The sequence below is a fragment of the Oncorhynchus mykiss genome, chromosome 15 (assembly GCF_057628025.1).
Source record: "Oncorhynchus mykiss isolate SJ-2025 chromosome 15, ASM5762802v1, whole genome shotgun sequence".
In the NCBI taxonomy this organism is placed as follows: domain Eukaryota; kingdom Metazoa; phylum Chordata; class Actinopteri; order Salmoniformes; family Salmonidae; genus Oncorhynchus; species Oncorhynchus mykiss.
In genome coordinates, this window is record NC_143036.1 from 35340157 (window position 1) to 35356562 (window position 16406).

Sequence of the window (16406 nt, forward strand, 5' to 3'; positions counted from 1 at the left end):
GTACCAGAGTACCTTGTTCCATATTTTTGGGGAGTTTCCACATGCCTTTTGGCGAACACAAAACGTGTTTGCTTATTGTTTTCTTTTCTGGCCACTCTTCTGGGTTTGTTGTGGTGCCATATTCTTTCAATTTTGTAATAATGGATTTATCGGTGCTCCATTGAATGTTCAAAGTTTCTGATATTTTTTATAACCCAACCCTGATCTGTACTTCTCCAAAACGTTGTCCATTACCTGTTTAGAGAACTCCTTGGTATTCATGGTGTCGCTTGCTTGGTGGTGCCCCTTTCTTAGTGGTGTTGCAGACTCTGGGGCCTTTCAGAACAGGTGTATATATACTGAGATCATGTGACAGATCATGTGACACTTAGATTGCACACAGGTGGACTTGATTTAACTAATTATGTGACTTCTGAAGGTAATTGGTTGCACAAGATCTTATTTAAGGGCTTTATAGCAAAGGGGATGATTACATATGCACGCACCATTTTACCAGTTGTAAAAGTTTTGGGACAAAGTTTTTTTTCTTCATTTCACTTCACCAATTTGGACTATTTTGTGTATGTCCATTACATGAAATCCAAATAAAAATATATTTAAATTGCAGGTTGTAATGCAACAAATAGGAAAAATGCCAAGGGGGATGAATACTTTTGCAAGGCACTGTACATGAATTGAACTATCATTTTAATACTGTGAAAATATTAATCTGATTATCTAAACATAGTGTAAAATTGAGGGGTGGAAAACTGAGGGGTTTGAGAAAACACATAAAACCTGTGACCCGTAGATAGAAAATGTGAAATGCAGCATCATACAGGAATGATTTCTATATTTTGAAAGTTCTATATATTGAAAAATTGATTGGTGACAAGCAAAACGTTTTAGGGCTATGTCAACTATGGACTAATGAAACAAATACCAAAACATATATTTTGGGTGGACATTTCCTTTTTAAATGAAGTTGTCAACCCTGTTACTTTATTTGGCACTTACTATATTATTTTTGGGGGTTGGGAGGGGGGGGGGGGGATAAAGAAGTTCAAGATGTGCTTTTTATGACAGAATGTTAATATTATGTGAAATCAGACAAAGTTACACTTCTCAAAAGGCACCGAATTGGTGGAGCGACCCAGCTACTCTCTGAGTCCTACAGTGTACTAGCTTGCTACCTTCTGAGCTCCTCCATTGCAGTATTTAAGCCTTGTTCATATTGCTCTCAGCTGAAGCTATGTCACATGAGATGTTGCCTCCGTATAATCCCGGTTTCGGCAATCCAATTATTGCGTTTTCTACAGAGGTTGGTTAAATTTACCACTTTAATCACTGGAATCAATCAATATGCGGCTCTACTGCATGACCAGTAAATGAGGGAGCAGAGCAGCAGCCTCTGTTGAAAATCCTGCAGGAGAGACCCAGGCAGGCTGCTCACAACCATGAATAGAACAAGCCCCACAGCAGAGGTGAATATCTGCTTCCCAAATGGCACCTTGCTCCCTCGTGTTCTACTTTTGATCAGAGCCGAAAGGGGTCTATAGGGTGAGATTTGTGATTAACTGTAGTATTACAGCATCGTCAGTAAAACAATATGCATGTACTGTAACACACTATTCACACAGGGCATTATTAAAATGGCCCTTCAGAATCTCTTCTTAACTGTATAAGCCAGCCCCACATGGTAATACTGTATTTTCATGTCTAAAACAGACTAGAAGGGTAAATTATATGTTTACTGTGCATTTTGTCATGTTATACTGCTGGCATATTTGAATACATACTTCTACTTTGCCCTCAGTGACTGCACTTGTCCATTGTGAGCAATCAAACATTGTCACAATAACAAGCTAAAATTGTACAATTCTCTTAAAAGAAACATTTGACGATATGATTATAATTATTATTCTGACTACATGTTTGTTATTATAGCTGCATGGTGTCAACAAGAGCGGAGCATCTCGCTAATTGTACCTATTGTGAGGAAGAAAGTGTGTATTCATCAAGGGGCTAATACCTGTCTAATACCCTGCAATGCACCAACTCAATATGGATTAATTCTGATCAAATTCAAAAACAGTATTATTCACATAGCTACTCATGTTGTATGTTCCAAACATGTATCTCAGATATCTAGAATATGTTTTATGTATGACATTAAATCTTGGCATAGTTCCATAGGCTGCTTACCAAATGGCACTCCGTTGCCTTTACAGTGCACTACTTTGGACCAGGGCCTCTAGTCAAAAGAAGTGCACTATATAGGGAATATGGTGCCATTTGAGACTTAGTCTCATTGTCTGTCTAAACTACCCCTCAGAAAACCATAAAACCCCTTCAGATAGGGCTGCTTCATCGCTCATGTATATTATCACCTCTCTCTCTGTTAATGTTATAATTTTGTTAACCCGATTTCTGTTTGCCTTTTTGGGAGGAAGGCACAGTGATGCCGAAATGTTGCTAAATACCCATTAAATTGCTGGGAGTTTATATATGGAGTGTACGAGTTTCTTTATTTTAATAGTTTATTGCCTTTTTGGGATTTACAAAATGGTAACATTGTGTAAATCCCAAAAAGGCAAACAGAAGTGTACGAATGGGATTTACTAATGTGATAATTTGATTGCAGCGTGCATAGGTCTGCATTTTATTGATTAGTGTGTTAAAACTTGGGAATTTTTTTTCTCCCCAAGGCCCGCATTCACTATTCCATAATGGACAGATTCTTTTAAATATTTATTCATTGTCAAAATGAGCAACACAGTGCATTCTGATTCACAAGATGGTGCCGACAGCCTTTGTAGCTTCGCTTCTAGTCTTTAGAAAACTTTGCAGTATTTAGTTTTTTTAGGTATTATTTCATACATTTTTAGCCCAGAAAATCTTAAGTGTTATTACATACAGCCAGGAAGAACTATTGGATATCAGAGTGACGTAAACTTACCAGCACTACGACCAGGAATTCGACATTCCCAAAGCGGGTCCTTTGTCTGAACCACTCAGACCATTTGAGCTGATTCCAGAGGCTGACCCAAAACAACAACATCAGAGAATAGGTAGAGAGAGCGGTCTTCTGGTCAGACTTCAGAGGCGTGCACAACACCCACCGCTTATGAGTAAATTTCTCACTAATGTCCAGTCGCTAGATAACAAGGTAGACAAAATGAGGATAACGGTTGCTTTCCAGAGAGACATCAGGGATTGTAACATACTCTGTTTCACGGAAACTCGGCATATGCAGTCGGAGTTGGTACAGCCACCTGGATTCTTTGTGCGTGGCGCCGACAGGAATAAACAAGGCTACCTAAATTTGATCAGCATATTGACTGTAGCACTCACACTGGTAAAACACTGGATCACTGCTACTCTAACTTCTGCGATGCATACAAGGCCTTCCCCCGCCCTCCTTTCGGCAAATCTGACCATGACTCCACTTTGTTCCTCCCTTCCTATAGGCAGAAACTCAAACAGGATATACCCACGCTAAGGACTATTCAACACTGGTCTGACCAATCGAAATCCACCCGTCAAGATTGTTTTAATCACACGGACTGGGACATGTTCCCGGTAGCCTCAGAGAATAATATTGACGTATACACTGATTCGGTGAGTGAGTTTATAAGGAAGTGTATAGCAGATGGTGTACCTACTGTGACTAATAAACCCTACCCTAACCAGAAACCGTGGATCGATGGCAGTATTCGCGCAAAACTGAAAGCAAGAACCACCGCGTTTAACCAATGAAAGGTGACTGGGAATATGGTCAAATTCAAACAGTGTGGTTATTCCCCTCCACAAGGCAATCAAACAAGCGAAATGTCAGTTTAGAGACAATGTGGAGTAGTAATTCATCGACTCAGACACGAGACATATGTTGCAGGGTCTACAGACAGTCACGGACTACAAAAGGAAAACCAGCCAAGTCACGGACACCGATGTCTTGCTTCTTCAGGACAAACTAAACACCTTCTTTTCCCACTGAGGATAATACAGCGTCACCGACTCGGCCCGGTACCAAAGCCTGTGGGCTCTTCTTCTCCATGGCCGATGTGAGTAAGACATTTAAACGTGTTAACACTCGCAAGGCTGCCGGCCCAGACGGCTTCTCGAGCCGTGTCTACAGAGCATGCGCAGACCAGCTGGCTGGTGTGTTTACGGACATTTTCAATCTATCCCTATCCCAGTCTGCTGTCCCCACGTACTTCAAGATGGCCACCATTATTCCTGCACCCAAAAAGGCAAAGGTAACTGAACTAAATGACTATTGCCCCATAGCACCCACTTCTGTCATCAAATCAAATCAAATGTATTTATATAGCCCTCCGTACATCAGCTGATATCTCAAAGTGCTGTACAGAAACCCAGCCTAAAACTCCAAACAGCAAGCAATGCAGGTGTAGAAGCACGGTGGCTAGGAAAAACTGGCTAGAAAGGCCAAAACCTAGGAAGAAACCTAGAGAGGAACCAGGCTATGTGGGGTGGACAGTCCTCTTCTGGCTGTGCCGGGTGGAGATTATAACAGAACATGGCCAAGATGGTCAAATGTTCATAAATGACCAGCATGGTCAAATAATAATAATCACAGGCAGAACAGTTGAAACTGGAGCAGCAGCACGGCCAGGTGGACTGGGGACACCAAGGAGTCATCATACCAGGTAGTCCTGAGGCATGGTCCTAGGCCTCTGGTCCTCCAAGAGAGAGAAAGAAAGAGAGAAAGAGAGAATTAGAGAGAGCATACTTAAATTCACACAGGACACCAGATAGGACAGGAGAAGTACTCCAGATAAAAACAAACTGACCCTAGCCCCACGACACATAAACAGAAAGAGAGAATTAGAGAGAGCATACTTAAATTCACACAGGATACCGGATAGGACAGTAGAAGTACTCCAGATAAAAACAAACTGACCCTAACCCCCCGACACATAAACCACTGCAGCATAAATACTGGAGGCTGAGTCATCATGAAGTGCTTTGAGAGGCTAGTCAGGGATCATATCACCTCCACCTGTTCATTGACTAGAGCTTAGCATTCAACACCATAGTACACTCCAAGCTCATCATTAAGCTTGAGGCCCTGGGTCTCAACCCCGCCCTGTTCAATTGGGTCATGGACTTCCTGATGGGCCGCCCTCAGGTGGTGAAGGTAGGACACAACAGCTCCACTTCACTGATCCTCAACACTTGGTTGCCACAAGGGTGCGTGCTCAGCCCCCTCCTGTACTCACTGTTCACCCATGACTGCGTGACCATGCATGCCTCCAACTCAATAATCAAGTTTGCAGACGTCACAACAGTAGTAGGCTTGATTACCAACAACGACGAGACAGCCTACAGAGAGGAGTTGAGGGCACTCGGAGTGTGGTGTCAGTAAAACAACCTCTCACTCAACGTCAACGGGCTGTATCACCGGCTGGTACGGCAAATGCACCGCTCACAATCGCAAGACTCTCCATAGGGTGTTGGGCAAACTACTTGCCCTCCAGGACACCAACACCAGCCGATGTCACAGAAAGGCTAAAATGATCATCAAGGACAACAACCTCCCGAGCCACTGCCTGTTCACCCCACTACCATCCAGAAGGAGAGGTCAGTACAAGTGCATCAAAGCTCGGACCAAGAGACCTGAAAACAGCTTCTATCTCAAGGCCATCCTACTGTTAAACAGCCATCACTAACACAGAAAGGATGTTGCCTACATGCAGACTTGAAATCATTGGCCACTTTAATAAATGGATCACTAGTCACTTTAATAATGCCAATCTAACAATGTTTACATATCTTGCATAACTCATCTCATATGTATATATTGTATTTTATACCATCTATTGCATCTGCCTATGCCGCTCTGTCATTGCACATCCATATATTTACATGTATACATTCTTGATTAATTCCTTTACTTAGATTTGTGTGTATTGGGAAGTTGTTGTGGAATTGTTAGATTACATGTTAGATATTGCTGCACTGTCAGAACTAGAAGCACAAGCATTTCGCTACACTTGCAATAACATCTGCTAACCATGTGTATGTGACCAATACAATTTGATTTGGAAAGTATTTACATATTTTGTTAAATTGATTACATACTTTTTTCCACTCAACAATCTACACGCTTTAATGACACAGTGAAAACCGTTTTTTAAGAAATGTTTGCAAATGTATTAAAAATAAAAACAGAAATACCTTATTTAGATATTTACAAGTATTTACAAGTATTCAGACCCTTTGCTATGAGACTCGAAATTGAGCTCTGGTGCGTCCTGTTTCAATTGATCATCCTTGGGAGGTTTCTACAACTTGACTGGAGTACACCTGTGGTAAATTCAATTTATTGGACATGACTTGGAAAGGCATACTCCTGTCTATATAAGGTTCCACAGTTGACAGTGCATGTCAGAGCAAACACTGGCCATGAGGTCGAAGGAATTTTCCGTAGAACTACAAGACAGGATTGTGTCGATGCACAGATCTGGAGAAGGGTACCAAAAAATGTCTGCAGCATTGAAGTTCCCCAAAAACACAGTGGCCTCCATCGTTCTTAAATTGAAGAAGTTTGGAACCAACAAAACCTTTCCTAGAACTAGCTACCCGGCCAAACTAAGAAATCGAGGCAGAAAGGCCTTGGTCAGGGAGGTGACCAAGAACCTGATGGTCACTCTGAAAGAGCTACACGGTTCCTTCCAGAAGCACAACTATCTCTGCAGCACTCCACCAATCAGGCCTTTATGGTAGAGTGGCCAGACAGAAGCCACTCCTCAGTAAAAAGCACATAACAGCCCACTTGGAGTTTGGCAAAAGGCACCTAAAGAAACAAGATTCTCTGGTCTCTGATGAAACAAGATTGAACTCTTTGGCCTGAATGCCAAGCATCACATTTGAAGGAAACCTAGTACCATCACTACAGTAAAGCATGGTGGTGGTGGCAGCATCATGCTGTTGGAAGGTTTTTCAGTGGCAGGGACTGGGAGACTAGTCAGGATTGAGGAAAGATGAACGGAGCAAATTAAAACCTGCTTCAGAACGCTCAGGACCTCAGACTGGGGTGAAGGTTCTCCTGCCAACAGGACAACGACCCTAAGTAGACAGCCAAGACAACGCAGGAGTGGCTTTGGGACGAGTCTTTGAATGTCCTTGATTGGCCCAGCCAGAGCCCGGACTTACTTGAACCCGATTGGAAATCTCTGGAGAGACCTGAAAATAGCTCCCCATCCAACCTGACAAAGCTTGAGAGGATCTGTAGAGAAGAATGGGAGAAACCCCCCAAATTAAGATGTGCCAAGCTTGTACCGTCATATCCAAGAAGACTGAAGGCTGTAATCACTGCCAAATGTGCTTCAACAAAGTATTGAGTAAACAGTCTGAATACTTAAATAAAAGTATTATTTCAGTAAAAAAATGTTATACATGTGCACAATATATACATTTTTAATCCATTTTAGAATAAGGCTGTAATGTAACAAAATGTGGAAAAAGTCAAGGGGTCTGATTTACTTTCCAAATACACTGTATATATGGGTGGCTGGTAGCCTAGTGGTTAGCACGTTGGGCCAGTAACCAAAAGGTTGCTAGATTGAATCCCCGAGCTGACAAGGTAAAAAATCTGTCATTCAACCCCTGAACAAGGCAGCTAACCCACTGTCCCTAGGCAGTCATTTTAAATAATAATTTGTTCTTAACTGACTTGCCTCGTTAAATAATGGTAAAATAAATATAGGAATTTCTAATGCTCCCTGACCGTCTGGCTTTAATTTAGGTGATTATTAGCGAGATGGACAAGGTTAAGTAATGGTATAAATGTAGGTCCATTATCATTTCTACAGTTTCAAATTTGGTTTCAATCATTTTAAAGTGTATTGAGCTTGTTTTTTTTTTGTTTTTTTTACTCAAACGACCCATGTGCCGGGTGGTATGCGTTGGATAGTTCTTCCTTACAAAATACATTTCACTTATTTTCTAACTGTACTGTACAACAATTCAACAAAAACTATCTTTCTGCAGTGCTTAAAAGCTTTAATCCTCTAGTCTGTTGGGCTCTGGAGTATGTGGCATGTTAAATAAGTGTACTTGCCTGCCTCCTCATTAATGACTGTCTTTGTTTAATTGATTATCATTGTTTGCCTAATGGAATTTTTTATTTGTATCATTTAACATTTGGCTTCTAATTAATGTGGGGAATGGGCCTATTATTTTTGGGGTGTTTGTATTTATTTTTCAACTTTAACTGTGCAGTTATGAATCAATTTGCAGGGTCTGAAAAAAGAAGGTCACTGGGGTTTCTGTATTGGATAAGCTGGAATGTGCTTTAACTAAACTATAATACGCTATACTTACTTATTCTAAATGAATCACAATCCAGTCAGTCTCCACTTTGGGACATCAATTGATTTACTTATGAGCATTAAAAACTTCACTGTACAGCAGACTAGTACAAAAACAGGTACAATGAGAGGGAGGGGCAGATAGCTTACGTAGTAGAACATATTTAGCCATTGAAGGGCACAACTCTTAGATTATATGAGGAACAGATATGTGTATTGGGCAACACGCAAGCCTCGGCTTGCATGGAGTTGGACTCCGTGCAAGTACCTGTGTGGTAAAAACAAATCCCTCTTGTGGGACTTATTGTTGGCTCCTGAGAACTACAGTACATCTTGCTTGAGGGAAACATGTGGTCCATGTCGGGTCACATTGGCCATCATTTCTGCGTTAACATTGTTGGTTTGATGTCCTGTACAGGGAAAAAACACTTCCATGCCAACAGGTGTATTGCACGTGGCCAAAGAAAAGCCTTCTGACATGGTGCTACCCTGTGTCCCAAATGGAACCATATTCCGTTTCATGTAGGGAATAGGGTGCCATTTGGGATGGAACCATAGCAATCGTACAAAGAAAAGCTGCAGTGTGAAGTTGTGAAAGAACTGGGTCAAGCCAGTTCATATGCCCCCAGGCCTACCTGTCAGACTAAATCAGATTTTGCAGATATGGATATTTTTGTTTTTACTTAAAGGGATACTTCAGTTTTTTTGTTGTTGCAATGAGGTCCTTTATCTACTTCACCAGGGTCAGATAGGCCTCTGTGTCCAGTATGAACAAAGTTAGAGGTATTGTAGTTTCGCGAACCAATGCTAATGTAACCGATGTGAAATTGCTAGCTAGTTAGCGGTGGTGCGCGATAATAGCGTTTCAATTGGTGACGTCACTCGCTTGGAGTCCTTGAAGTAGTTGTTCCCCTTGCTCTGCAAGGGCCTTGGCTTTTGTGGCGCAATGGGTAACGATCCTTCGAGGGTGGCTGTTGTCGATGTGTGCAGAGGGTCCCTGGTCCGAGCCCAGGTAGGGGCGAGGTGAGGGACGGAAGCTATACTGTTACACTAACTAGCATTAGCGCAATGACTGGAAGTCTATGAGTATCTGCCAGCAAGCTATCCCTTTAAGGAAAACATGCACATGCTAAAGAAGAGCATTGAGAGCATTATTACACTTGTAATGTGAGCATAAAACCATCTTAGAGCAGACACATTTAGAAGAAAAGGTACCTGTGTGTTGGATATACCTATTGTTGGGAGTGCAGTCATGTAGATTATATGCACATCCCAAATCCCTAGAGCGGGGGCAAAAAAATATACTGCTTTGTATATACTGTTTGTGGTTTTAGCAACACATATCCTACTATGTAGGGTTTTTTCATCGTATTCTGTAGGTGCAGTCAGTCCCATCGACTCGCTTCATGAACTGCCTTTACTTAAAACTGTTCTCCCCCAGTGGTCTCTTTGAATCATTAGCAGTATCATTGTTTGGACTGAACCTGTCCTTTTCCTCTTGTCTTGCAGCTGCACACTGATCTGGATAAGGGCGAGAGCGAGGTGAAGTACACTCTCATGGGAGAAGGGGCCGGCTCCATTTTCACCATTGACGCAACGACCGGGGACATCCATGCCTTAAGAAGCCTTGACAGGGAGGTGAAGCCTTATTACACCCTCCGCGCGCAGGCAGTCGATATCGACACCAACAGGCCCCTGGAGCCCGAATCAGAGTTCGTAATCAAGGTCCAGGACATCAACGACAATGAGCCAAAGTTTCTAGAAGGGCCATACACAGCCAGTGTCCCTGAGATGTCACCTGTAGGTAAGAAGAAATATCACCCCTGCTTCTACATCTGCATTGCTTGCTGTTTGGGGTTTTAGGCTGGGTTTCTGTGTAGCACTTTCTGACATCAGCTGATGTAAAAAAGGGCTTTATAAATACATTTGATGGATTGATAGTGCACTACTTTTGACCAGAGAAAAGTAGAGCACTACGTAAGGAATAGGGTGCAATTTGGAATGCAGACATAATTTCTGAAAATGCTTCAATTAGCTGCAAACTTGACATAACAAAATAGATGCATTTCTCAGAATTTAAAAACTATCACATAGAGTTTTAGATCGAGACAGAGTACACAAATATATTATAAGAAAGGGAGTGTTATAGCCACAGATCGAACAAGAGGGAAGAAAACAAATCAACAGATTTTGACTTTTCTGCAAGTGAGCCAGTTATGCCCAAAGTGCATAAGTACATTGCGGATCGAGGCTCGTCTTTATGCTCTCTACCTCAGGGAAGGGAGCTCAAGGTAATTCACTCAGATTGGCTCCTCTTCTTCTGAATAGCAATGGAGCCCTGGTGAAGAGAACAGCATATTAGATATCTCCAAACGCTGAATGGAGCAAGGTACAGTCAATGTACAAAGTAATGTTTCAAATCACCATGGTCCCTTTCAAGCTGATCTAAAACATGGCCCAGTCTTCTACTCCATGTAGGTAAACAGAGCTGGAAGGCGCTGTGTGTGTGTGTGTGTGTGTGTGTGTGTGTGTGTGTGTGTGTGTGTGTGTGTGTGTGTGTGTGTGTGTGTGTGTGTGTGTGTGTGTGTGTGTGTGTGTGTGTGTGTGTGTGTGTGTGTGTGTGTGTGTGTGTGTGTGTGTGTGTGCGCCTGCGGGTGGATGTGTGTTCAAAATCAGGGGCAGGAATGTAGGACCTGCCGGTGAAAAGACTGTTTCCTTTATATGAGGGATTGAGCAGGAGGGCTGTATGCTTTGGGTATGATGATTATTTTCAGATGATTCTGCAGAGAGTGTGTGTGTGATAAATGGTTCAATATGGCATTGATGCAGTGTGTACCTGAGAAAAATATGAATCACTTCTAATTACATTAATAAAATGTATGGAACTGATAATGCTTCCTTTGGCAAATGGGTGTGGATTCAAAAGACCAATTTGATGAGTACTCTATTTTTATTTCAAAGAACTTCAAGGAACTGGAATGAGCCAAGTTAAAAGTGGTGTTTTAAGGGCACAGGGCGAGACCCAAATGCAGACACAGGAGGCAGATGGTTGAGCTCCGATATTTATTATGACAGAAAGGATAGGAAAAAGGCAGGTCGGGTACAGGTGAGAGTTCATAAACCAGGTCAGAGTCCAAACAGTACCAGGCGATAGGCAGGCTTGTGTCAGGACAGGCAGGGGTTCAGGCAGGTGGGCTCAGAGTCAGGACAGGCAAGGGTCAAAACCAGGAGGGCAAGAAAAGAGAGACTGGGAAAGCAGGAGCTGAGAAACAAAAACGCTGGTTGACTTGACAAACAAGACGAACTGGCACAGAGAGACAGGAAACACAGGGGTAAATACTGAGGGGAAAACAAGTGACACCTGGAGGGGGTGGAGACAAGCACAAGGACAGGTGAAACAGATCAGGACGTGACAGGTGTATAGTTTGTTTAGCTATTATTGACCCATTTTAAACAATGCACTTGTATTTAAAAGCTTTATGGAACTGGAGCTGTTTATAAAAGGATTGCATCACTAAAAAGCATAAGCAAAAGCATTAATACAGTACGTGGTGATAAACCAGTACAAAGTAACTACCTATAGTAGTTAAAGTGTAAATGACCAGCATCTCAGCTCCATTATACCCGGATGCGTGGTGCGGGGCTTTGTTAGGAAGGATTAACACTCTAAATCTCTCTCACCTAACGTTTTCATACAATTGTTATCATCTGCTCATAGCGCAAATCCTGTTTAATGGAGCCTTGCTAAAACCAACTAAGAGATTAACATGTGTCAATGGCCATTTGTGGATGTAGCTTCCCTTGGATGTCCACCTAGCATACAGTACAGTACCAGCCTGTACACATGGACTAAAAAATACATATCTCATTTAGCCACAGTAGTGATTTTATTGAGCTTGTAGATAGAATCATTTCCAATTGGATTGAATTGTAGATATACATGCTTCTGTAGAGTCAGTGGATTAATGCAATGCTGTTTTAGATTCAAGCTACAGTTATTAACTCTGTTCCTGGTACTGCAGGAAGTTGGATGGCTTCCATCTTGTTTCCTATTCCTGCTGTGGATGGCTCTTTGTTTCCTTAATGCTTGCGATGTCTAATGAATGAGTATCTTTTGGCTAAACATCCACTTGCATAGTTCTTCAAATGTATATTTCACATAGTTAATAATTCAACGTTTCAATATTGCACATTTATCTTCTATCGTATCCTCTTACTCTCACTTTAGCCTCTGTGGCTCTGTCCCAAATAGCTCCCTATTCCCTACATAGGGCATTACTTTTGACCTGAGGCCTGGTCAAAATTAGTGCACATTTTAGGGAATAGAATGCCATTTGTGATGCATTCATGGTGGCACAAGCCGCAAAGACGTATGGGAAAAAAACCTTACAAAATGACTCCATCTGTATGATGCAAATGTATGTGTTTGTTTCACAGGGACTTATGTGATGCAGGTGACAGCCACAGATGCAGATGACCCTACCTATGGAAACAGTGCCAGAGTGGTCTACAGCATCCTTCATGGCCAGCCATACTTCTCTGTGGATCCCAAGACTGGTAAATAAGATGGGCAACATCAGTCAAAAATGTATCTTATTTGGTACTTTTTGTCAATGTTGAATGCTGTTATGTTTATAGATCGTTTTAAATAACAAAAAGGCGGGATACCTGTCTGTCTAAACAATGACAATAGCTTACTTATGTAATGACGTGGCCCTTTCTGGGTGTAGATCGTGGCTCCCCCCTCTCTCCTACACCCAGGTTCTGTTATCTCAGGTTGTGAATTCCTGATGGAGACTCTCTCCCCCTGGCCATGCAGAAAGAGAGAATACGGAGAGAGATCAAGTGATTTCACTTGGCCGAACTTCTAAATCCCCAAAATGGGAGAATTAAACTATATGTCCAGTTGTGAGAATGTGGGAAGGGTCCGTGGATACTTAAGGTATGGTATGATGAGTGGGTCTCATTTGGTGACCTCATGGAGGACAGAAAACACGTATAACTAACTATATCTCTGAATGTGTACATTTCTCAATTGTGGGGTTTGCATCTAATTATTGTATAAAATGAATGAGTAATGTAAAACTATTTGTACAATTATGTAATGGGACGTTAACCTTCAGAATGAGACGATTGTATTCCCTGTAAAGTTTAACTAAGTCATTGGCCCCCGTGAGTCCAGACATGATCATGCGTCATGGAACCGCCCTTTTCTAGTGTTACGAATAAAACACCTTCCTGAGGAAATCCTCTTAAGACTAAGCAAACCCCCCAGCGTGAGCTGTGGTTGCAATGGTTGAGTACCAAGACTAGAAAACCATACCACGTGGCGCATTGACTACACGGGTGGAAATGGTTAAACTCTGAGACTATCGATCCCCACAGAATAAGAGCAAATCTTAGATACTAATTACTAGTCTGCAGTTTGAAATTATGTAAACCTGGAATGTGAATACCGACAACCGCCGAAACATCTACTCTAAGAACATTGGACGCCTGACGGATCCATTACAACAGACACTGTCAGGAGCCGCCGATAGAGCTACCACCATGAGTAACCAAAGTCTCTCTGATGAACTGACTCTCCAGCAGACGGACCGACGATTCCATCAGAGAAGACAACAACGACATATGGGCATAACTATATTGATTGCAATTACTCCCGAATGAGCGAGGGTTCGTGTGCAAAGGATTAGCATTTCAATTAATATAACTTTCCACTGTGTGTAGTGATCCATTTTGTCTTTCCCGCTCCTTTATCGGTCCACACCCCCTTTTCTTTGTATACCAAGCCGTCATATCGGTTCAGCCCACTAAGGGATCTTCCCTATCATTGTTAGTAACCAATACCTACTGTTTGTTTGCTATGCATTTCAGTGATCATTTAGTTAGTTAGTAAATCAATTATTAAGCCAATTGGTGTATGGATGACTCATAGTTTAGCCTGGGTTCGTGCAAATAACCAACCATTTACAACGTTTGGAATGAGACTGACGTAACGTAAAGAATAATTAATTAATAAAAGACGAATTGATCAGATATTAAAATATCTGAGGAGTTGTATTCTGTAGATTTTCCGTGGTTCCCCGACTTCCTAGTTAATTAAAGGTGCATGATTAGTTTAATCATGTAATAATAATTACAGAGAATTTATTAGATAAAATAACAGTCTTCACCTTTAATGATACTAAAGACACAACACTTCATAAAAGAAGAATGCCAAGTTCTGTAGCTGTGAAAGTGTAATAGGCGGGCAGATATTCTAACTTTTTAACATTAGTATGGACAAGGTGTTGTCTTCAACTTAATTACACATTATCGATCCGAATAAACAAATGAGCGAAATATCTTGATTTGATTACAGGGCAATGGATTAGAAACAGTGACACGCTATAACTTCCATTTCTTTACTGTGGACTGATAAGGTTCTCTATCATTGTTTTTCCTGCTTTTGCAAAGAAGTATAGCAATCAATAATAGCGCCTACAAATTACTTTTCACATACCTCAATACTAGGAAATTGGGATTAGGCCGGTTAGTGTATGTCAGCAGTTAAATTCTGTAGCTAGTATAGTCATATAATTAAATGTGTGCAGTGCTCACAGCTTTGTCCTCTGTAAAAGTGTAAATTTAAACTAGAAATTTATTTCCTGAAGAAAATGTGTGTGCTTGCTTGTCTTGAAGGAATTATGGTGTGCAATAGTAGTGGTAGTGACTGCAAACATAATGGTAGTGGGTCTAGATCTATGCCAGTGTCAAGGGATCAGCACCTCTTTGACCCTGCCCATCATGTGTGTCCAGGAGCCAACTGGGGCCAGCGAGCATCAGTCTTATAATAGACAGCTAACTGTCAAGAACCCTACAACACTCTAACCGATATGTATTTGCTGTGGTCTACTGTTCGATACAGTATCTACTTCTATTAATGTGTCAAAGTCAAATTGTCTGTGTTATAATTTAGATGTGTATTATGTATTTTAATCTGAAAGCAATTGAAATAAAAAATGTGTGTATGTCACTGGAGAAAAACAGTATCCTCAAGATTCTTGGTTGAACTATCTGTTCGTTTTTGATTCTCCCGCTTTTAACGCCCCTTCTCCAAAATAGCAGATTTAATCAGCACACTGATGTGGTCCACATTCATATTGGTTTCATAAACTGAAACGACCGGGAGCCGGGTCAAGTCTTTTAAAGAATGGCACTTGTGCTTCTTCCAATACTTTGCTCTGGAGTGCTCTCTTTCTCAAAAGCTCTCAACAACAAGGAACTACTGTATGTAATAAAATACTTGTAAAAAATTCTCAAGAAAAATACATCGCTATTACTGGTCTTAGACTTTTCGCTTTAAAATAGCTGCATCCCAGTCAGAGTTTTGGTGAGGGGCATTATAAACAGTGAGAGTTTCATAGCAGCAAGGTTTGGAGTGAAGGGATGCAGCCGGGTTCATTAAAAGTTTTTTTTTTTTTTTGTGAAAATGTTTACTTTACTTTAGCAGTCAAAGGTTAAACACAGCTGAGCTGCAGCTGTTATCCGTCCTCCGTCCTTTCGATTCCTCTCAGCCCTCAGTTGGAACAGGATGGAAACTGATTATTATTAGTCATTGTTTGTCTTCTGAGTGAACATAGACATATTTCTGCTCTCGGTTTCACATGGCCATATTCTTATCCCCTGATATTGTTAGTCATTGTTTGTCTTCTGAGTGAACCTAGACATATTTCTGCTCTCGGTTTCACATGGTCATATTCTTATCCCGATATTGGAAATCCTTAGGGCCTGCAGCGAAACTCAATCAGATAAGTGGTTATGTGGTGTGAAAGTCTGTTTTTGTGTGTGTGTCTATCGCCGTGGTTGCCGAGGAGGTTAGCTGGAGTGTGAAGAGAGACGGTGTCCCTGCAATCCCATGAGCCACTTCAGAATGTTAATGCAGGCATTATGGTGTGGAACTGGCGGGCTGAAGGGTTCATGGTTTACTACCAGCTCTCTCAAACTCCTGATCAACAGCAAATACTGACACTCTCCTCTTTTTTCTCCTCATATGCCATTTGGCTTTTTATATTTGAGCTCTGAGCAAATGATGCAATGGGTTATAAA

General features: G+C 41.5%; 1 protein-coding gene across 1 annotated transcript in view; it reads left to right on the forward strand.

The window, feature by feature from the left end:
- Positions 1 to 16406, forward strand: part of LOC110490017 (cadherin-12) — a 200358-nt gene that overhangs the window by 120743 nt on the left and 63209 nt on the right. The window contains exons 3-4 of the mRNA XM_021563093.3: positions 9825 to 10119; positions 12753 to 12872. Of these exons, the coding sequence (XP_021418768.2) occupies positions 9825 to 10119; positions 12753 to 12872 (415 nt within the window). The remainder of the gene's footprint in view (positions 1 to 9824; positions 10120 to 12752; positions 12873 to 16406) is intronic.